General features: G+C 35.5%; 1 protein-coding gene across 2 annotated transcripts in view; it reads left to right on the top strand.

Annotated features, from left to right (window-relative positions):
• Positions 1-24,899, top strand: part of SLC26A7 (solute carrier family 26 member 7) — a 142,784-nt gene that overhangs the window by 92,288 nt on the left and 25,597 nt on the right. For both annotated transcript variants that reach the window (XM_030794979.1, XM_003268285.4), the window contains exons 10-14: positions 8,024-8,101; positions 9,107-9,202; positions 17,679-17,785; positions 18,924-18,990; positions 22,047-22,184. In XM_030794979.1, the coding sequence (XP_030650839.1) occupies positions 8,024-8,101; positions 9,107-9,202; positions 17,679-17,785; positions 18,924-18,990; positions 22,047-22,184 (486 nt within the window). The remainder of the gene's footprint in view (positions 1-8,023; positions 8,102-9,106; positions 9,203-17,678; positions 17,786-18,923; positions 18,991-22,046; positions 22,185-24,899) is intronic.

Here is a 24,899-nt window from a genome sequence, read left to right as displayed (position 1 = left end):
AAATGGTCAACATGACGTTTTCCCATTTTTGTTAACTGTCTTTAAATAAATAAAATCGATTACATGAAAAAGAAATCAATCTTTGACACTGAAATTTCTATCTATAGATATGTACAGGTATATAAATGTATAATAAGATATCTGCACGTATTTTAGGTTAAACAATTATTATAATTTTTAGGAACTCAAATCAATTTGACATGTATTGAGGGCCTGTGATATACCAGGCATTCTGCTGGATACTGGTAAGATGATGATGATGATCATGATGTTGATGATGACAATCATAGTGATGAAGATGTTGCTATTGATGATGATGGTGGTTGAGATATTGAGTTGTGTGCCAGGCATCGGCTGTCATACTTTTGTTATAAATGAACTTGTTTAATCCTATGAAAAATTAAACCTTTGATGGTCTAGGCAACCTTAAGAAGGAGGTGTAATTATTATCCTCAGTTTCTACATGAGAAAGTTGAGGAAAAGAAGGTTAAAGTAACTTACCCAGGTCATAGAGGTAGTAAATGGCAGAGCCGGGATTGGAACCCAGATAGATCTACTTCAAAACTTGGATACACAAGAAAAATCATGTGTATCTTAGCATAAAAAATTAACATTAACAGGTAACCATTATTAAAACAATTTATGTTTAAGATAGGAATCAAATGAGAACTTTTAAAACATTCATTGGGACTCTTCCTTATTAAATACTATTTTAGGTTGTAGAATAATTAAGTTTGAAAAGTATGTGGTTCTTGACCTTGTGGGCAAGTGATCAATAGATATTAAAATTTAACATAAAACTAACTAATCAAATTCATATCCATGTATCATAGAGTACATGAAAAGAAGCAGTAATCAATTCTGAATATATTGTAATTTGACAAATAATTGCCACAGCTCATCAGCTAAGAAGTAAAATCCTCATCCAACCTTGGTTTATATGACACAAGCAATCTGATGGATTTTTAAACAGCTTGGATTTTCAAGTGTAGGGTCATCTTCTGTAGTGGTGTAAACATTTTTGCAAACTGTACTCTCAAATCTTTGTGATCTAAATTTGAAGGTTTAATATGCAGTGAACTTAAATATTATTCCCTACTCTGATGACTCTTCTATCTGTAAAATCCTAGGATCCTATAGCAGTTTTTTTTTTTTTTTTTTTTGGCAGAGTCTTACTCTGTTGCCCAGGCTGGAGTGCAGTGGCACCACCATAGCTCACTGTAGCCTCAAACTTGTGGGCTGAAGTATCCTTTCACCTCAGTATACAGAGTAGCTGGAATAACAGGCATGCACCACCACACCTGGCTTTTTTTTTTTTTTTCAAATTTTGTACAGATAAGGGTCTTGCTTTGTTGACCAGGCTTATTTTGAACTCCTGGCTTTGAGAAATCCTCCAACCTCTGACTCCCAGTGTTGGGATTACAGGTGTGAGCTATTGTGCCAGCTGGATTCTATAGTAGTTTCTTCCTGGTTTCTTACCAGAGTGAATGTATTAGGTTTCTCTCTTCATTGTCAGGCTCAATAAACATAGTGAGTGGTTCGGCGTTGGGCTCCAGAGCCTGGGCTTGTACCCTGGCTTCACCACTAGTGAAGTGGCTTTGCACAAGTAACTTGACCTCTCTGGCATAAGTAGACTTGCCTATTAAAGTAGAATTATTACAACAACTAAAGGAGTTAATAATGCTTATTTAGCACAGTGCTTCAGCACTAAATGTCCTTAAAATGTTAACAATGATCATCGATTTTATTATTACTATTGTTATTTAGAAAATAATTAAATATGTTTAGAATGTTTTTTTAACACTTAATGTTAAAACATCCTGGTATGGTCAAGATGCAATGAGACAGTTTTCTAGTCCAAGTTGCCCACTGTGCGGCAGGATCTTGAGCAAGTTAACATACTCATTTATCACATGGGCAGAAAATGTTGAAATAGAATCTTTGAAGTGTTTCCACTTTCAATGTGTTCCATAACTGGGGTTTCCTTAGGCATTTCCCTGCTTTTCTAATTACTATTTTAGTAATAATCATTCTATCTGATTCATCTTTGTAACCTTTAATACTGAGTGTCTGAAAGAGAATAATTTGAGAAAGCTTATACTTATTTTAAATTTGGGATTTTTTTTCACTTGAGTTGGGTGTACAGATGTTTGATTAATATGGTTGGGATAAATCAGCGCCCCTTCTCTTCTCTGTTCTGGAGGCCACACATTTGAATGACTAGAACAGCAGAACGTTTCTAAGGACTTTTTATTTAATAGGAATTTTTTTTTTCTGCATGGTATTCTATTCATCAGCCTTCAAAAGAAATGAAAAAAATCTGTCAAAACACTATTCCAGGAAAACAAAGCTCAGTGGTAGGATATTTTCATGCTCCTCTGCTTGTTGAGATGGTCACTAATCTTTTCAACAACTCCCATTAAATTGCACAGGGAAAGAATCTGATTTAACGTGCATACTCAAATTGAGGATGCTTTCCCATGGTAGTCATTTCAGACCTTTAGCATTGCAAGTGTTAAGTTTATGTGGGTAAAACTGATAACTGGCATGGTTCCGAGAAAGCACTACGTAAGCCAGGCCTTAAAAGTTTTGCTCTAAATAGGCTATTTGTGAAAGCAACTTTCTATGTGACACGACTTCACAAAACAACCCCTTAAATGGCTCTGATTCTCTTAGGGACTAGATTTATATCCCATAAATTGATGTAGATGACAAACAATCTTCATTTTTTAGGCTAATGACAACCAATCAAAGGATCAGTGATAATCATCTTACACTTGTTAATGAATTCACCAACTGACTTTTATTCAGAAACATTTCTGGTATTTCTGTAGAAATGGTATTTCTGTTTAAAGCTATCTTTACAAAATGCAAATATGGTCATGTTGTTTTTGCTTAAAGCCCTTAAAAGGCTTTGCATGGGTCTTAGAATTCAAACATTTCTGCTGTCTACCAGGCGCTGAGTGCCTCCTGGCACAGCCTCTTCTTGGCCTGTTCTCCACCTCATTCTCAGACCTAGTCCTTCTCCAGCCCTTGTGGGTTCCAGTGTCTGTTCCCTTTGTCTTTGAGGCTGCCTTTCCCTTCCTCTCTATGTGAATTCCTCCCATCCTTGGTATCTCACTGCCATTTCTGGGTCTGTCATGTTCCTCTTTGTCAGCGTCCTTAGTGCTATTTGACATTAAATGTTCATTAGTGTGATTATATGATTGATGTCACCCTTCTATCCTTGACTTAAAGCTACTGGAGAACACAAAACCTTGTCTGGTTTTGTTCACTGTATCCTCAGTGGCTAGCCCAGGACCTGGCATGTGGTAGGTGTTAGGTAACTACTACAGAAAATAATGAATGAGAAATGAGAGCTTCCAATAACTATAAAAGAAAACTACCAGTTTTGCTGACATTAGAAGAGACTGGTTAGGCTGGACAGTTTTTTTTAAATTACTGCTTAATATCGCACATTTACAGAAAATCCCATTTAAAACCAGGCTTAGGATCATGCACTTTAGAGAAGCACAACTGAACAGAAACATAATATGAGCTACACAGATAATTTAAATTTTCTAGTAGCCACATTTTTAGAAGTAGAAGAAATTGATAATTTTAATTTTATATTTTAATTTACCTAATGGAGTCAAAATGTTATCATTTTAACATTAATATTTCAAAGTTAATAATTTAAAAGTTATTAATGATATTTTAACATTATTTTCTTCTTGGTACAAGGCTTCAAAATCTGGTATTTTAGATTTCAGCATACCTTAATATGAACTAGCCACATTTCAAGTCCTCAAGAGCCATATGTGGCTGTTATGACAGTGAATTTGGGACAATTTTATACAGAAGTGAGTTGATGGTAAAGACTTTCAGTGCTTTAGAAAATGAAACCAAATGTTTGGATTGGAACAACAAGAGTTACTGATCATTTAACACCAAGTGCCATGGTCATCAGACACATTTCTATCTTCCATATGAAGAAACCCTTTTTACAGTGACCCCCTTTAGATGTGACACCCAAAGCATGCATATCTAAGAAAGGCCTTCAGGAGAATAAGAAATTTGTAGCACAACTTAGACAAATAGCACAAAAAAATTACATTTCTTCCTTTTCTCCTTCCCTGTAAAGAACGGTAACTATGGGAGGGAGGCTCAGTGTCCCCTGGCTTTCTTCCTTGCATGCTTCTCTTCACTTCCAACAGAGGAGATCTGCTGGTGCTCTGCAGGGAGCTCGGGAGGTATAACTAGGAGGGATGAGAGACTGAGTCTGCTGCACAGGCAGCTCAGCCACAACTGAAAACAACAGCTGGCATGTTTTTCTGCAACACTGAGATTGTCTCTGCATTCTAATTTGCCAAACTGTATTCCTTTATTCTTTCAAAATTTGGCTAATTGCTTTCATCTCCTTTAAAACCTTCTTAATCTAGCTTTAGTTATCCAATGTCATCTCTCTCTTTTTTCTTTCTGCTCTTGCCCATCTCTTTTGCCATTTCACTACTTTCCACAAGACTGCGCATGCAGTGAGTTCAAGAACTACTTATGCCTTCTTTGACAACTACTTAGGAAGTAAATGACTGGTTTCTCCCTCTACTCCCAACCAAATATATAGGTATGGATAATAAAAATGCATGCATGGTCATCTTTGTAACTAACATACAGCATATAAAATAATTGAGAACATAACAAGAATAAAATATAGATTATTTCATTATCTTTTATGCAGAATTAACTCTTAAATATCAGTAGTTACGATTTTGAAGCAAAAATATATTTGGACATTTAGTTAGTATGATATGGAAAGAAGGAGTTAAAGAGTAAAATCCTAGCCAGTGTTTGCCCAGTGGGTAATTGTGTGAACGCTTTACTAATTGCAATAGAAGCCAACCTGAAACTTATTAAGAAGGAGCTAGTTTTGTTTTGTTTTCTGAGATTAAAAAAGGAGCAAGCTCATCTCTTTTGCTCTGGTTTTAACTTGTTTTTCAAATTTTTCTCAAAGTAGGTCAGAGAAAGGCAAGAAAATAATACCTCATATGCAAAGTAAAATATACGAAGAAAGTAGATGACACTTGAAATATAGCTTAAGTGGGTTATTACAGAATCCTGAAGTTAGAGAATTCTATTTTATACACTGCAAATATTTTATCTTAATTTGAGCTCTTTTTGAATTCACTGAGTTGGCCAATTATGGAATGATGGCTTTCACTGCATAATCTCAAAGACTTTTTACAAATCCAAATTTCAGTGTCCTGGCTTCTTCTTTATGAAGAGAATGAATACCAGTATTTTGAGAGCTTTGAGGGCAGACACTATAATATTATTAATTTCCATGACTGGGGAGTATATACACTGGACAGAGCTGCTAAGAGTTTCTTGTCTGATTAGATGAACTTATCTTTTGACCAAGGGCATCAACAATGATGAGGCAAGTACATTAAGGGAGCTAACATAACCCATTTACTTATGGTCTATTTCATTACATGACTTACCATTTAAGGTAAAAAATAGTCTTTTTCACCCATAGTTTGTCACCCTTTACCAAATAAGATCCATTTAACTCTTGACTTATTTTGACTACAAGACTGAAATTGTAGTTCAGTTGTTGTTGATGAACATACAAAGCACCATGTAAATAAAAGATAAATTTAATATTATTTAGAGAAAAGCCCAAATGTAGTTGTGATTTACTGTTTTTAAATAGAATTATTTAGTTAGGCTGTAATTTCTATAACAGCTTTAGTGTACTATAATAAATTTGGGAACCTTAAAATATATTTGGCGTTTTTGGATCCCAATTCAGTACATATTTTGTATTACCTTCATGCTTTCTACTCCCTAGCTCTATGACCTTGGCATAGTCACTTTGCCTCTCTGTGTCTCAGATCCTTCCAAGTAATTGCAACTGCATGTGTCCAAAGTTCATTCCAGCTCCTAAGATTTAGGGTTTTGGTTTCAGGTACATTGTAAAGATATGAGTGAAGAGTCCCACAAAAAGGGTACATGCCATTGTCTTTTGTCTTAAAATAAACCTTAGCTGTTGGTATTTTTTTCTTTTCATGTAAACATGGATTTACTGAATCACTGACTGAGCTCTCTGACTGGATCCTGTGAGCTGCACTCTGACACCTACCTCTTTGCAGTCTAGTAGAATGTCAGGCATCATATTTTATTGTTTAAAAATTCTTATGTAAAATCACCAATTACTCCGAAATGATCAGGGTAGTGACAATTTGGTGTACTATAACTTTTTTTAAGTGGCAATCATTAGTTCCCCTACTGATTTAATTCCCAAGTAAGAATTGTTTTTCCCCTTTGTATGCTGAAGACTGTTTGTGATGAGTTACACAAACTATGGAGGGGAGAACAGACTCCCTCAGCCTCTGCCAACAGGAAAAGGCCTTGAATGACTGCTTGCTTAGCAGAATAATTATAGCTACTGCCACTCCACTCTCCCTCTTCCCATATACACACCTTTTAATAGTACAAGGTTAGGACAAGCGCTGTTGCTGGACTTACCCTGGGTGTGGACATATGCATGTAAGCAATTGTTAGAGATCTCTTCCCAGGTTTCTTTTTTTTTTTTTTATTAAAAATAAGGTTTATGGAGGTATAATTTAGATATAGTACAATTTATTCTTTTAAGGTATACGGTTCACTTTTTTTGAAAAAAAATTGTTGTATAACAAGTAAAATCAAAATATAGAATATTTCTATCACCCTAAAAAGTTTTCTCATACTCTTTTGTAGTCAATTCTTTGCCTCCACCTCCAGCCTCTAGCATCCTATAATTTATCTTTTTTTCGGAAAGTCATATATATGAAATCTTATAGTATGTAGCCTTTTGTGTTTAGGTTCTCTCATTAGTTTAATGATTTTGAATTTCATCCATTTTTTTAAATTGCTGAGTTGTATTTTATTGAATGGATGTACCACAATTTATTCACCAATTGTTTGATATTTTAGTTATTTATGATTTTGGTGTTTATGAATAAAGGTTCTATAAATACATATTTAGGTTTCACGTGGACATACGTTTCATTTCTCTTAGCCAGTCCTGAGTCATAAGGTAAGTGTATGTGTAACTTTGTAAGACACTGCCAAACTGTTTCAGAGTAGCTGTACCATATTGCATTCCCACCATCAATGCCTGAGAATTCCAATTGCTCTGAGTTTTTGCCAGCCTTTGATATTGATTGTTTGTTCATATATTTATTTTTAATTTAAGCCATTCTACTATGTCCAAATTCCCTTTGATATCTCCATAATGATGTTCTAGGCATCTTCATGACCCTGTGAAAGCCTTCTTTTCTCTTGTTAGGAAGGCAGCTGGCCAAATGTTTTATTAGGTCCTGAACATTTGCTTCTGTGAAATCAAGTTCTCCATCAAGTGGAACATGGCTATAGGAGTCAGGTGAATTGAACTGCCTTTTGTCAGCAGGCTGGTTGGTTAGAACATGATACTAATGGCTTTTCAAGTTTAGTAAAATTAAGTCTGTTCCACTGCCAGAGATCACTCCCATATCCCATATAACTACTTCACAACTTGAGCATTTACTAACAAAGAAATCCAAAGGAGAAGGTAAATGCTTCAGTGGAAGTTATCGGCAGAGAAAAATCCTAAGCCACATATTCAGTTATTGCTCGAACAACCTCCTACAAAATAAGGAGGGGAGTCAGGCTAAACAACAACAGGCTAAGAACTTTTAATTGAAATGTCACTTTCACTATTAAACAAAAAAGCCATAAGTGTGATGTGTGATAAAAGTTGATGGTGTCCTATTTCTTTGTGTGAAATTGCTTTTCTCTCATCACTGACTTAATTTGATTGCACCAGTTTGTCAGCTGTCACATTTGGCTTCCCTCAGTTGCAAAATATAGATAATGACAGTCTAAGCAATTTAACAGTTATGTGTCAACATTTTGTTTCTTCTAATCAAGATAAACTAAGAATTATCCCCCCACCCCATAACTTTGACATAATAAAAAAGTTCAAGGCTTTCTTTTTCCTTTTTGTCTGTCTTGTATTTTACAGGTGGCTTGTCTAATATCTTGCATTTTCGTCCTTATAGTCATCTACGCAATAGGACCTTTGCTTTACTGGCTGCCCATGGTATGGTAGTGCTTTTTCACTATCTACTTTTTAATTTAACTTTTCATGGGAATCATTGTTTATAAAATTCCTTGGAAGTATAACCTCAACAATCCTAAATCTAGAAACCCTGTTACAGAAGTAAGGTTTGAATGGAGGAGGTGTGGAAAACTACCACATTTGAGGCAGGTGTGGGAGGGGGTACCGAGGCTGTTTTTTTTACGTTTTTGGCTCTCACATAAGAATGGTATTGTAGAACTAGATTTATTCTGTGCTCATCTGGAGGGTGGAACTAGGCATATTCTGTTATAAGAAGTATAAATTTTACTAAAACTTTGACTGTTAGAGAAACATATGTGCTGGGACAAGGAATTAGGAAACAAAATACAGCTTCCCGCTTGTTGATATATCTGTTACACAAAGTGATTCAGAACATTAGTGCCAGTGCTTCACCTTCTTCTTCATAAGCCTGAGGCACCAAAGGAATGCAAAACACTGGGCTTATGAGAGCCAGTCTCCATCCTTTGTTATTCTAATTTTTCATCTGTGCAGTGAGAATAAACAATTTCCATGGTAGGATCTTCCAATAATCAAGTTTGCTTTTCAAGAGAGTTATAAATATCTTCAGGTGAAATCAGATAATTGACATTTAAGGCAGTTATAAGAAAATATATGATATACATATTTAATTTCGTGCAACAAATACATTTCAAACAAATGACTGTGAATGTGTATAAAGAGGGCATTTAGCTTCATGATGTTCACCCTTACCATTTACTTATTTTCTTTTTGCTCTTGTTGTTTAGAATTGTACAAATATTACCTTATGAATTTCTAGAATATATATTATATTCCTGAAGTACAATAATAGGTTAGTTTTAAACAAAATTGCTTTTGTCTTCTAATTGGTTATTGCTTTTCTCTATTAAGTACTTTAAAAACAAAACAATAAAAATACCTTAGCCCTTTTAAATTTAAGTTAAAATTTTTACGTTGCTTCTTCTTCAACTTACGTTTTATTTCTAGTGTGTCCTTGCAAGCATTATTGTTGTGGGACTGAAGGGAATGCTAATACAGTTCCGAGATTTAAAAAAATATTGGAATGTGGATAAAATCGATTGGGTAAGTAGAAATTTGACCTAAAACAATCCCTTTTTAGCTTAAGCTTATGTTACCAAATATGCACTAATACTTTTATTTGCAGAAAATAGATATAGTCATTTGAGACTTGTACGCTTTACAAACTACCATTTATTTTTTCCAAAATCTTAATAAAAGCATTAAAATATAAATTGTCTTCATATGAAACAGAAATAGAGTTTGGTCAAATTTTGATGAATGTGTAGTTTGAGAACTTTTAAAGAAATGCTAATAATTTCAGTGGATTTGGGATGCCTAATTTACAATATAATTTTGGAAGTAAGACTTACCAGGGAAATAGACACTAATAGAAATATGACAATTTATAACCTATATGAAAAACTATCCTTAATCACTAAGAATGCATGCTGCGTGCATATAGGGTGAACCTCTTAATGGTGACCACTGTCATTCTAAATACAAAAGGTCTCATGAATTGCGTTTTAAATGGGTTACATTAAGAGGACCATGCTTGAAAGAGATTAAAATATACTGAACCATGATAAAGTGTGATTTCTACTAACATAAATAGCACACTGATTCTAGAGAAACCTATCTATGCAAGAGCAATCCAGAAATCTCTCCCTCTCCAATATGGGAGAAGTACTTCATGAGTACCCTCTGTTTAGCTCTATCATGACAGTCACCATATTGGAATATAATTATTGATATGAAATACACATTTTCTCTTCTTCAGATCATTTTCTCTGAGAGGTTTTGGGATATTATTTATTTTAGGAGTCAGGTGAATTGAACTGCCTTTTCTCAGCAGGCTGGTTGGTTAGAACATGATACTAATGGCTTTTCAGGTTTAGTAAAATTAAGTCTGTTCCACTGCCAGAGATCACTCCCATATCCCATATAACTACTTCACAACTTGAGCCTTTACTAACAAAGAAATCCAAAGAAGAAGGTAATATTCCTCCTGGGGCTCAATATTACTGAGCTCCTACCAAAGTATAATGCTGGGCACCATGAGGAATGTGCAGATGAAAAAAGAACGATCCATCTCTCCAGACAGTTATTTGTGGAGGAAGTGGACACAGAAACACTAAATCATTATGCAAGACAGGATACAACATGACCTGGAAGGAAAAGTAAGAGCTTAGTTTTGGGGAAAATAGAGGCAGGAGCATTTAATTTGGACTGATTAACATGAAAGAATCTCACAAAAGAGCTGAAATATGAACTGAGACTGGAAGGAACAGTATTTTGTAGGAAGAACAAAAGGCCAAAATTAACCATGACCTTTTAAAGGTGATATATGTTAGGTGGCTCATGAAAACAAAGAAATGAGAAGATGCAAACTTACTCAACAAGCTACTTGATAACCCTATGGTTAAGTTATTTCTAAGGAACTCATTGATCATATAGGAGGCAGCATGTTACCATATTGGAAACAGTAGAGAAGATGTCAAGTAAGCTTTCTACTAGGAAGTGATTTCTAAGTTGAGAATTGAAGAATGAATAGGCATTACCTGGAGAAGAAAGAAAGAGAACCTCATATGCAAAGATACAGGGATGAGTGTGAACATGTCTGTCTCTGAAAAAATCAAGGTATTTGGCATGGGTAGAACATATAATGTGAGGATGGGAGTAGTGACAGATGATTTTGGAAAAGTTAAGAATGGGTTGGATTGGGAAAGGCAGCTCATGATTTACAAAGATGATTTGATTTCATTAGGAAGGCAGTGAAACATCACTGAAAGGTGAAATAAGAATAAAATGTATGTATTAGAAAGGTCACTTGAGTAGTTTGAGGAAGATGGATCAAACTAGTGAAGTATACAGCAACTGGAGCACTGCTTTAGCCCTTCAGGCATATAAATGAGGAAGGCCTAGACCAAGGCTGAGACCATGAAGTACAAGAAACAATCAGATGAAAAATATTAAAGAGATTGCCTTTGTTAGTCCTGACCACCAGTTCATTATATAATGTGGATCAGTTGGAGTGACTTCTGAGCTTCTATTTAGGAGCATCAGTGGAGGAGGATTATATCATTCACTGAGTTATAGGATATAGAAAATTCTATTGTTTAGATGCATTTAGTGGTTACCTTTAGTCTCTTTGAAAAAAAAAAAAGGATTCTCATACCCGAGTTATTTATTTCATCTCTTTGTTTTCTGTACCTCACCAAGTAGTTTTCCAAGAACTCATGTGTTTTATATTCCTTGAGCTATTTCATGGTGACAATATCTGCTTGTTTTCATACTAGAAGGAAGTTTTTGACTGAGTATAAAATGCTTTCTCTCAGGTCTTTTTAAATCTAACATTACCTTTAGGCATTGAGGGATAAAGTAGAGAAATCACAGGTCAACATAATTTTTTTGTTGTTTTTTTAAGTAAGCTTGTTTTTCTAAATGGATGTTCAATGAAGTTCTTTCTTCTTACCCATGAAGTCTGGTACTATTATCAGAATATCACTGTGGTTGAGCACTCAGTCCCAAAGTTCTGAGCATGACATAATCTTTTGATCTCATAATCAGAATTATTTACAATTTTTTTCTTCTAATATATCTTTGAATATTTTTTCAAATCTGTGTTCTGCTCTCTTCTTAGTGAATTTTCTGTTTGTTTTTACTTTGTTTTTCTTCATATCTATATATTTTCCCATGACTATTTTGTTTTTCTGTGTAAGTGATTTCTTTGGACTAGACACATATCTCTGAATATGTATTTCTAGTTGTGATTATCTTACTTTTTAAATTTTAAACATGGCTTTTATTTTCATTCATTTTCTTTCCTGAATTATTCTAGCCTGCTTGCTTTTTATGTCCTTCTGTTTTTCTGTTTTTCATTGATCATTCCTTCTTTGAATTTTTTATTTAAGGTTTTTTTTTTTCCTGAGATTATATTGCCTATTACATATCTGAATCTATCTTTTGCCACTTATTCATTATTTTCTTTCTTTATTTTCCTCATTTCCATGAATAGGGCCCTTGATGATTTATTTAGAATTGTAATGCATTTTTTAGGGGACCTATTTGCTGGAAAACAACATAGGGAGAGCAGGAGGTTGGAAATGAGGTAGAGCAGCCCGCAGTTCTTACTTAGATCATGGAAGCAAAGCCTCAGAAATCATAGATTCACTGGTGATCTCACGCTGTTGTCATCTCTCCATTCTTCATCTTGTTTTACTTCCTGCAGTTACCTTTACTTAGGAAGTCAGATTGTAAGTGTTACAAATGGCTTTTCATTCTCCAGTCCTCTGGTATCAAATAAATCTCTATGAGTACATTTCCTTTTTCTCTGGTAGCCCATCTTTGACCTTAGAACTTAGAAGCTGTTGCCCCAAAAGCTCTTACCAGATTATTGTATAGAATTTTCAGGATTCTGGCATTTATGCAAAAATCTATACTTGATTGAGCTCTGAGGATAAGTTTGTTGGCTTCTAGTGTCCTCCTTGATTATTATCCAAATTTCACAGTATTTGGCAAGTCTGTATAATATTTCGTAGTTAGAAGTTTTGATCATTGTTCTGGCTTTGTTGATGCTGATTTTTTCCCTTCTATGTTCACATTTTATATTGTTTTGGGTGGATTTTAATAGAGGAGGGTTGTGTAAAAATGCCTTTAATATACTCTCTAAATCTGATATCCAAATCTATACTTAGAACATTAATTCTACTATTTAACAAATGGTGCTGGGAAAACTGGCTAGCCATATGGAGAAAGCTGAAACTGGATTGCTTCCTTACAGCTTATACAAAAATTAATTCAAGATGGATTAAAGACTTAAATGTTAGACCTAAAACCATAAAAACCCTAGAAGAAAACCTAGGCAATACCATTCAGGACATAGGTATGGGCAAGGACTTCATGTCTAAAACACCAAAAGCAATGGCAACAAAAGCCAAAAGTGACAAATGGGATCTAACTAAACTAAATAGCTTCTGCACAGCAAAAGGAACCACCATCAGAGTGAACAGGCAACCTACAAAATGGGAGAAAATTTTTGCAATCTACTCATCTGACAAAGGGCTAATATCCAGAACCTACAAAGAACTCAAACAAATTTACAAGAAAAAAACAAACAACCCCATCAAAAAGTGGGCAAAGGATATGAACAGACACTTCTCAAAAGAAGACATTTATGCAGCCAACAGATACATGAAAAAATGCTTATCATCACTGGCCATCAGAGAAATGCAAATCAAAACCACAATGAGATATCATCTCACACCAGTTAGAATGGCCATCATCAAAAAGTCAGGAAACAACAGGTGCTGGAGAGGATGTGGAGAAATAGGAACACTTTTACACTGTTGGTGGGACTGTAAACTAGTTCAACCATTGTGGAAGACAATGTGGCAATTCCTCAGGGATCTAGAACTAGAAATACCATTTGACCCAGCCATCCCATTACTGGGTATATACCCAAAGGAATATAAATCATGCTGCTATAAAGATACATGTACACGTATGTTTTTTCTTTTTTTTCTTTTTTTGAGGTGTAGTCTCGCTCCGTCCCCCAGGCTGGAGCGCAGTGGCGTGATCTTGGCTCACTGCATGCTCCACCTCCTGGGTTCATGCCATTTTCCTGCCTCAGCCTCCCAAGTAGCTGGGACTGCAGGCGCCTGCCTGCCACCACACCTGGCTAATTTTTTTTTGTATTTTTAGTAGAGACAGGGTTTCACCGTGTTAGCCAGGATGGTCTCGATCTCCTGACATCGTGATCTGCCCGTCTCGGCCTCCCAAAGTGCTGGAATTACAGGCGTGAGCCACCACACCTGGCCACACATGTATGTTTACTGCGGCACTATTCACAATAGCAAAGACTTGGAACCAACCCAAATGTCCAACAATGATAGACTGGATTAAGAAAATGTGGCACATACACACATGGAATACTATGCAGCCATAAAAAATGAGTTCATGTCCTTTGTAGGGACATGGATGAAGCTGGAAACCATCATTCTCAGCAAACTATCACAAGGACAAAAAAACCAAACACCACATGTTCTCACTCATAGGTGGGAATTGAACAACAAGAACACTCGGACACAGGAAGGGGAACATCAACACTAGGGCCTGTTGTGGGGTGGGGGGAGGGGGGATGGATAGTATTAGGAGATATACCTAATGTAAATGACGAGTTAATGGGTGCCGCACATGTTTACATATGTAACAAACCTGCACGTTGTGCACATGTACCCTAGAACTCAAAGTATAATAAAAAAAAGTATATAAACAAAGAACATTAATTCTAGCAGCAGTATGGCAAATGGTTTACAATGCAGATGACAAAAGCAGACAGTTAAGTAGGACACTATCAAAAGAGTTGAGGAAAGGAACAGTGTGAACTAAGATATCATTAATAATTCAAGAAACGGATATGGCTTGAGATTTTTTTCTTAACAATTTAAAGAACTTGTGAAATGATCGGACAAGTAGATTAAAGAGGAGAAAAAGTAAAATATGATTCCATAGCTTCCGATTATAGTGTATTGAAGGATATTAGTGTTATAACTGAAGGAGAACGTTGGAGGAAGGACAGATTCTGGGGTGAAGTTAATGAGTTTGCATTTGGACATGTTAAGTTTGAAGGTGTTTGATAGCTGAAAAATTGCTTAAGAGCTTAGAATTTGTAGTCTCCTACTTAGACGTGATAGTTGAATACTTGGAGTAAGGCAATATGGTGTGTGCAAAGATATGGTGTGAGAAAGGTGACATGGATATAGCAGGCGCATGATGATTCAGTGGGACATTGGATTTAGCTTGAAAATAGCCTTCTGTGGTTGGAGTGGATAGATATCTCCTAGCTGCTAAGGGATTCAACAGTGAAAAGCCATGGATTATTGGGTTATTGGGCACAGCTTTCAAAGGATTATTGGACTATTAGGCACAGCATTCAAAGTATGAATATTGCACAGACTTTTGTGGATATAGGCTATATACCCAATACGTATAATGTCTAGATTTCTAAATAGATGGACTGTGCCTAGAATATCATGGAAGTAAAATTATCCAAGATATGGGTGTGTGTGTGTGTGTGTGTGCATGTGTGTGTGTAAACTAATTTGAAGGTTTAAAGTTTAAAATATCATGTACATAGTCATCACATGGAAAATTAGAAACTGTTGCACCTCTTTACATCTATTAACAGTTTAATACTGATTCTATTTTTAGTTGTTGGTCAAAACCCCCTTTGAAGTAATGAGAAAATAGGGGTCCAAATGGAGGCTCAACTCATTGGCTCAGAACCGAGTTTGAATAGCTGAACATTGGATACAGAATTCAGATGTATAAAAATTTAATAATAGGGATCTGCCACAAAAACAGATAGTACAACAGATAGGCTAGGGCGAAATGAGGTAATTTAGTAGCTGTTAAACTGTGCTTTATGCTGATGTATTTTCTACAAGGACAAAGGATTGTGTGCCCTACTTAAGGTTAACACTGGGGTTAGTTTGTGTTTGGGGACTGTGAGTGCCAAATAGGGAAGAGAGCAAGTAGGAACACATAACAAAAAATAAAAAATAGGGGCCCAAAAGCCAACTAATTCTTGATAACTGTGACAACTAGCATTTGGGTCTTTAACAGGAATTATTACAGAATGCTGTTGGGATTTGTTCTAACCAATGGAATTATTTATTGGTCTATGTTATTAATTTCCATTTGATATTTTTTCAAAGCTATAAATGTAGCCCCAGCAAATAAGTAAGCATTTGGAAAGCCCAACTTATAATAGATGATGTTGTGGGAGAGTAAATATGCTTTAAAAATAGAACCAGATGGTACCAAAATTTCTGGTTGCTCTGATGAATTCTGGCCTCCAGGCTCTATGGTTTTTTAAGTGGCAGGGACCAGGATCCTTAGTTCCCTATGCCATATTGAATCATGGAGGATGGCCCAGAGGAATTAGATTTATAAAGCTTTTGGTGAGGTATTATTCTGCCACATTCAGGCAGATTCAGTTAGGATTTGAGAATGAGTGAGATTCAGAGTCATCATGGGAAGCTAAAATAATAGTCAAAAACTTGCAGCCTTGTTTTGTATATGATTAAGTATAGCATAATACACCAGGAAGAAAAAAACACACACTATATAAACAGAAGACTCAGATGACTGACTGTGTGTTCACCTGAATAAAGAAAAACCATTTCAGCTGGGAATGATCTCATAGTAAGTAATAACCTAGCATTACATTTGTAGATGATGGATCTTAAAATGAGATTCATTTAAATTGTATTCTCTCTTTTACTCCAGAATGTGTGTTTGTCCTACATCAAAAGGAATTTTAAGGATAAAATTCCCTCCATTTGCTTCCAAGGGCTCAGCTTTTCAAAACAGTCTGTTAAGAATCACTCAAACTCAGTGTAGATAAATAGTCCAGACAAAGGAGAAGTATTTCAAAAAAAAACAACAACAACAAAAAAGAGCCCTTTAGAAATATTTATTTCAGACTTATCTGAAAAACAGTTGCACTCCTTCCCTCCCCAAGATTCTAGGCTATTTTTAGAATACAGAAACGTTTCTAACTTTCTCATTTGTATATGGAATTGAAATATGTTTTCAAAGATATTTTAAAGTGATAATATAGCTATTGGGACAGAAATAAATAAATGTAGAATTGCAGTCAGAGGCAAAGTGCTGCAAGTTTTGGGAGGACGAGAGAGGTTAAAAACGTTGTTAGTTTACTGTTCGATAAATGCAGGATTTAGTGTTAAAAAAATATAACCTGGATTTCACAAATTATTTTGCTTTTGAAGATAGTTTTTCAGCACTAAGCTTAGAAATGCCAACTATAATACAATATCTTGTTGCAAATTATAATTTTACGTGGTGAACAAAACTGCAATAACTTTGGTATTCCAACTAAAAGAGAATTAGTTTCATGTAATCTTTTGAAATGTTCCCAAAAACTAAGTTGGCCCTGATATTTTAACTTTCATAATGAATGGCCCCTTACAAATAAAATTATAATGATCTTCATAGTGATTGATCTAAAAGTGGCATTGGCAGTGTTGTTTGACTCAGTCATTTTAAAATTAGGCTTCCTGAGCCTTATGTATTAATAAACAACCTTAGTTATTTTTATAGCAATGCTAGAAGACAGAATATTGTTGGGAATGACCAAAAATCTGTACACAATTGCTTGTAATAATATTACATTAGATGAGAAAGGAGTGGGAAATCATGGCATGCTTTTGAACCATACACATCAACCAACTATTTACAGATCTTAAATATAGCGTTTGTTGGGGATTGAACTAAGGGTTGGCAGTGTCTGGAAATAAAAGAAGAAACTTTTCCCCACCTTTGCTGCTGAGAGTCTGATGGAGCAGGATTTGTTTCTGTATTTCTGAGCTTCTGTTTACCACTTGTTAAATAATATTTTCTTGCTGAGAGATTTGGTCACAAGAGTGTTAAGAATACGATTGTGAGGAACTTAGCAATAATGAGAAGAAGTGAATTTCAAAGGATTCACAACTTCTGTTTCTTGTTTCTCTTTCAGGGCATATGGGTCAGTACATATGTATTTACAATATGCTTTGCTGCCAATGTGGGACTGCTGTTTGGTGTTGTTTGTACCATAGCTATAGTGATAGGACGCTTCCCAAGGTAGGATCCTATCTAAATGCTCTGTTTATTCTGACACTGCAGCAAAATATATGGTTACTTGCCATATGGTACTTGCTAGTTACTTTTATTTCTCTGTAACATATAGTACTACAATCTCATGTTTTTCTTGCTGTCAGAGAACTAGGGACAAATAGATAAGAAAATGTTTTATCTGCATATGATATTTAACAATGTTGAACTTAATGAAGATAAATAGCTTATCAACATTATAAAATAGAATATATAAACTCTTTTAAAATAAATAAACCCCTTAGCCTTATACTGCATCATAGAGAGATTTCTTTTTTTTTCTTTTTATTTTTTATTTTTTATTTTTTTGAGACGGAGTCTTGCTCTGTCGCCCCTGTCGCCCAGGCTGGAGTGCAGTGGCGCAGTCTCGGCTCACTGCAAGCTCCGCCTCCCGGGTTTCTTTAAGTGAAGAGAGTTAGTAGCTAATGATCACAAACCATTTCACAATATAATTATTTAGAAAGTTAAATAACTTCAGAAAATTTTATTTTTCAGAAGTTAGATTAATCTATCTTCTAGATAATTTACTGAGAAACACACTGTCTCTTTTTGTCATTTTACTGAAAATTTATAAATCATTTCCCTAGTCTGACCAATTCTTTTTCTGCTTTACAAAGTATTCTTGTGGGAATAATGTTTCTATTTACTTCACATCCATCTTTCCCTTAAAGCTATTTGTGAAATAATGTGTTCTAAAAAATGTTGTTTTATCTCCATAGAGTCTTTCTTTATAGAATTTATATATTCGGATTCAATACTATTCAGTCCATCTTGTCATTGATTCTTTCTTTCTTGCTTTTCATTAAAACAGTATTTTATCAATACTGCATAATCTCTTGCCTTTTCTCTTTTAAAATTCTTCTTTACTAATCCACATCTAGTAGCTTGGAGAGATGGGGCTCTATTTATATGCCTCTGTTGTTAACTTCTATCCAGGAATATCCCAGAGATATATAGATTTACCAATGTCCTCTTATGAACAAATGAGTTATAGGATATAAATTATTTCAGACACATTCTAGTTATTAAATAACTACTTTTGATTTCTTCATTGTTTATATAATGATTAGGAAATGACTTTTTTATTTTCTATCTGCTTTAATTTTAGAGCAATGACTGTAAGTATAAAAAATATGAAAGAAATGGAATTTAAAGTGAAGACAGAAATGGACAGTGTAAGTTTAGTTTTATTTTTCCTTTATGCGATTGTTAATCATTTTGTGGGTGAGATAATTTTAAGATATCACAAAAATTAGATAAATTATGATAGTTAAAAATATAACTGTTTTTAATTAGTATAAACTTCCAATGGTACATATGTGATCACAATATATGTGGCAAACGACATGCAACGAATCAACAGAACAAAAGAAAATCTCTTTGGATTCAGCATTCAGACAAAAGCATAGCATGGTACCTAGAACTACAGTTCACTGTAGAATCATGGCATTTGGACACCTCTTTTCCATTACTGAGGTGCATAAAGTAATCAAACTAAATTGATAGTCTATTCTGAATTAAATCATGGAGGAAGATAGGAAATAGGAGAGGGAATGAAGCAAATTTGGTTCATGGTATTGCTTTTTTTTTTTTTTTTTTTTTAACTCAGTCAATGAGACTGTATGTTAGCAGAGGGTAATTCAGTCCAATGGCCACAGAATGCCAATAGAATTGGTTTCTTACACAGTGGGTAGCTTTTTAAGGACACAACTTGTATAAACAGTCTTGCTCTGCTCATGCTTAGGAAAGCCAATTGATTATGTCTGAATTGTAGTTTGTTGTTCTAAAGGATGATTATAACAGTTTAAAGTGAGGGGAAAAATGTTGACTTGAAATATTTTTACCAATTAAAGAAAATTGCCCTCATTTTGAACCTGCTTTGTAAATGTTTGGCTAACCTTTTTCCGTTTATTTTCCACATACCCTTGTTTCAGTATCTCATAATTCCCCTAAGGACAGAGTAAACTGGCCTCCCACCAGAAGGACCAGAGTCAGGGTATTTCCAAATAGACTGGAAGTAGGAAGTAGCATCAGGAACCCTCTGCGGCACCCAAGGGAATGGCTTATGTTTTTAATACTATGGAAAGATTTGTTTCACAGAATGCTATTTGGGTTCAGAGCCTTCCAGGGTGTTCTAGGCTCAAGTTTTCCACCAACTTTGCCTTTCTTTTCTTTCCTTATTTTTTCCATGGGAATTTAGTGCTTGTGCAAAGCCCTAGACTGACTTTTGGGTCCCTGAAGTCCCCTGTGTATCCACACCACAAGTACACATGTATTAGCCCTGACCTCCTTAGCTTTGAGACTGAATTTGGCTTCGGATTTGACTATTTTCAGCTTAAAAATCACTGTTTAATAAATTCTGTCTAATCCTTAACTTCTTCATGGGCTAAACATGTAGAGAAGTGAATGAGGGGATTTGTAGGAAGATAAAAGTGCTAGAAATTTCTCCACATCTTTAAGTCTTGATTGGTTTCTGTCTATTCACTGACTTGAATAATAACTGTTTCACAAAAGATTTTAATTTTGCTATAATATTACATCTCTCTAATTATTCAATGTTTTGTATAAAAAATAAGAGGGAAAAAACTAAGATAAAGCAAGATTTGAATATAAGTTCTTAGGTGGAATTTTCAGCTAAATTAAAATAATCTGTCATTTATCTTTTCCATTTATGCACTCTTCCACCTCTTCTTCATGTGAAATGACCCTTCCTGATTTGAGAGATCTCTTCCCACTCAGTGAATTCAACCCCACTGATAATTTCTTTTCTAGAACAATTTGAATCTCTATTCTTTCACAAATACATTTTTTTTCCATATTAACTTAAAACAACACATTGGCACAATTATGTAGTGCAGGGTTGTCCAATCTTTTGGCTTCCCTGGGCCACACTGGAAGAAGAATTGTCTTGGGCCACACATAAAATACACTAACGCTAATGATAGTTGATAAGCTAAACAAAAATTGCAAAAAAGTCTCATAATGCTTTAAGAAAGTTTATGTATTTGTGTTGGGCTGCATTCAAAGCCATCCTAGGTGGCATGTGGCTCACGGGCCATGGGTTGGACAAGTTTGACATAGTGTGATTAGAGGGTCAGGCTAAGCTTTGGTGCTTTGGGATGACTAATATGACAGGCTTAAGAGTTCATTATTTTTTTTTTTTCTAAGAGGTTTACTCTTGTCCGAACGTTAGTTTGGCAACTTAAGGTTTGTTTGTTTTCTTGAGTTACTTGTTGCAAATCTCCTCACTTTGCAAAGTTCAATCAGTTTTGTAACTATAGGAACTTTTTGAGATTTTCTAGTTTAAACATTTATCTCATTTTTGGAAATGAGGGAACTGAGAAAAGTTAAATGAATTGTCCAAATTAGCATACTTAATATTTTCTTTCTTTCATACTTCTATCCTCTGTCTGTATGAATCGCTATTCTTTGCATCTCCTCTTCTATGGAAGTAAAGCCTGAAAGAATATTGCTTTACTTAGTTGGTAAGGAGTTGTCATTTTGTAGAATTTACCCTCCTCTATGTTTCTAGGTAAGCCACTTGCCCCAAAGGTCATAGAGAAGACTGTTTTAGTTGCACATCACCAAGTGACGCGAAAATAGCCAAAGCAGACACGTTTTGTGTCATAACTTTTCCTTCTTCCTTTCTACATCACTCACTACATCCTGGCAACCAGTTCCTAGGCCTGCCCAAAGTGAAATTATATTCCTAATACTACCTCTAGGTCTCTGTCTTCAAATTAGGTCTGTTAATCACTTGTAAAGTTACATTTCAGCTGAAGGAAAGCTATGTCATTATGAGGTAAATGACTCATAGTTGACCCTTCAGAACACATTTTCATTAAAAAAATACTGATGGTTAAGTAAATTAATTTTTAATTGATAGATTGAATGAAAGAGATACTTTTGAAAGGACAGGACTTCCTGGAACTCTTTAGATAGTCTAGGCTACTACCTCCTGAAAAACCAGCTAGGAGGAATAAGGGCCACTTTCTGAAAAGCTGCCAACCTTTCTTGCCATTATTAATGTTTCTTAGTAAGCAGGAAGTATATATTTCCCCTAAGGAAGTGTGATAGTACATTAAGGCCTCTAAATACATTTTAGTATGAAAATGTTAATTGAGAGATTGCTTATAAAATTGAGTGACATTTAGATCTGATTGTTTATTGGCTATAATTCTCTATTATTTAATTCAGAATTCTGCATCTGTTTCTTTTTCTCCTCCAAAAGGAAACCCTGCAGCAGGTGAAAATTATCTCAATAAACAACCCGCTTGTTTTCCTGAATGCAAAAAAATTTTATACTGATTTAATGAACATAATCCAAAAGGAAAATGCCTGTAATCAGCCACTTGATGATATCAGCAAGGTAGGATCAATGGTTTGATTAGAATGTCATACTACATATAGCCTTATATCATGACAATAAAACATGTATCAAGTAAATAATAATACATCACACAAGTATTTCGATACCTCTCCCTTCAGCAAAACCTATGATTATTTGATTCTTTTAGTTAATTTTTAGGTAATCACTCTCTTGTTCATTCATCATTTATTCAGCACATATTTAATGGACATCTGTCACAGGTACTATAGCACTAAAAAGAATAAATAAGACAAATGATCTAATTTAATGGATCTCTTAACCAACCTCTAAAGGATTTTTTTTTTTTTTTTTTTTTGAGATAGAGTCTCACTCGGTCACTCAGGCTGGAGTGCAGTGGCGCCATCTCAGCTCACTGCAAGCTCTGCCTCCTGGGTTCACACCATTCTTCTGCCTCAGCCTCCTGAGTAGCTGGGACCACAGGTACCCGCCACCACGCTCGGCTAATTTTTTTGTATTTTTAATGGAGACGGGGTTTCATGGTGTTAGCCAGGATGGTCTCAATCTCCTGACCTCGTGATCCACCCGCCTCAGCCTTCCAAAGTGCTGGGATTACAATATGCGTGAGCCACTGCGCCCGGCCGAAAGGATCTTTTTTTAAAACCAAAAAAAGGCATTAGATCTAACTCTAAACGTGATAGAATATGATAAATGACTTCAGAGATGCATAAACTGTTGCAATCATTTTAATAATATTATTATAACATTCCAGAATTCTTTATCTCCATTTATACTGTCAATTAACAGTGATATTGAATCAAATGTGCATCAATATGATTTAATATAAATAAGCTATCTATTATCATTTGAATCCTTAAGCCCTCTGTAATGTTAGGAGTGTGAACTCTGAGGCCAAGCTGCCTGGGTATGCCACTTACTAGCTGTGGAACTTCGAGTTGTTGAATCTTTGTTCTTCAGTTTTCTCACATGTAACTGAGAGGATTAAATGAGTTAATAAAGGCAAAGCACTTAGAATAGTGTTTGGCCTACTCAACACTATAACATCTTAGTTAGCATTATTAGTTTGGTTGACTACTGTCTCCATGAAGCTTTCCTTGACTCCTCTAGATCACAAGGATCTCTTCTTTTTCTTGTGTCCTTGAGCTACTTATCCCTCAGTCATTTAGGTACATAGAAGATCTTGACCCTCCCATTTCTGATGTCTTAGGAGCTGTCCTGAACCACATTCCTGTCTCCTACAGCTTCACACTTCTGCCTTTGGGCCTTACCCTAACTTGTACCATAGAAGCCTTATATACAGGATCAGATACGTAATTTACAGGGCCCCAGTGCAAAATGAAAATGTGAGGTCTCCTGTTCAACAATTATTAAGGATTTCAAGATGGTGACAGAATATCATTAAACCAGATGGGAGACCCTTCTAAGAGAGGGCCCCTTTTGTGAGGAAAACTAAAGAGGTAAAGTGCCCTTCTCATCACACTGTATCAAGGGTACCTACAATCAACATGATTTATCAACTTGTTTAACTCTACCTTGATCACCTGGGTAAGGGAGTGTTTGCCAGGTTTCTACACTGTAAAGTGATTCCATTCTCTCTATTCTGTGCTCTCTGGAAGAAAGTCACTGTGTGCAGCCCACACTTAAGAAGCGTGGAATTATGATCCACCACCTTAAGGGTAGAATATCTACATAAATTATTTTGAAATTCTTTTGCACGGGAGATTTCAGTTGAGGTATTTATTTATTAATTTTTATTTATTTATTTTTTTTGAGACAGTCTCTTACTGTTGCCCAGGCTGGAGTGCAGTGGCCCGATCTTGGCTCACTGCAAGCTCTGCCTCCTAGGTTCACCCCATTCTCCTGCCTCAGCCTCCCGAGTAGCTGGGACTACAGGTGCATGCCACCACGCCTGGCTAATTTTTTTTTTGTATTTTTAGTAGAGACGGGGTTTCACCATTTTAGCCAGGATGGTCTCGATCTCCTGACCTCGTGATCCGCCCACCTCGGCCTCCCAAAGTGCTGGGATTACAGGCGTGAGCCACCGCACCCGGCCTAGATGAGGTATTTTTAAGAGGAGGGAAAGGAAACTCAAGTTCACTGAATATCTCTCAGGGGCCAGTCCCTTTAATCAGGCTAACTTAATCATCACCAGCCCTGAGATGTAAGTGGCATTACCTGAATGTTACATAAAAAGGGAGGTAGAAATAGAGAGAGATAAAATAACCAGATGGAAATTGTGTAGCTGATAACTGTAAGAGTCAGGCTTAAAATACATAAGCTGTAGCACTGGCCATAAAGAAGAGAAAACACAGGTTCTCTAGTCAGCCTTTAAGATAAAAACTGATCTCGCGAGAGAAGCAGTGTAATGTAGTGGTTGGGAACAAGAGGCTTGGAATTGGAAGGGCATGAACTTTGGTTTTAACCCATGCTATTACTAGTTTTGTGACTTTGGTGAAGTTGTTTAACCTTTCTAATCTTTGACTCTCTCATATAAAAAATAAAATTTGTAACTTCATATGCTTGTTCTGATGATTAAATGATTAGTGTGAAGTCCTTGGCATACAGTGAGGAGTGAAGAAATATCAACTGCTATTATCATGATTAACAAAAATAGCAATAATACATTATTTGAGAAGTAGACAGCAGATGATCTCCTTAGAGGCATCAATTATTGTCAGACAAGATTAACTGTAGGATACAGAGCTGTTTTTTTTTTTTTAATCCAGCATTTTCATG

Source organism: Nomascus leucogenys, chromosome 16 (assembly GCF_006542625.1).
Source record: "Nomascus leucogenys isolate Asia chromosome 16, Asia_NLE_v1, whole genome shotgun sequence".
Lineage (NCBI taxonomy): Eukaryota > Metazoa > Chordata > Mammalia > Primates > Hylobatidae > Nomascus > Nomascus leucogenys.
This window is presented reverse-complemented; position numbering and strand designations above follow the sequence as displayed.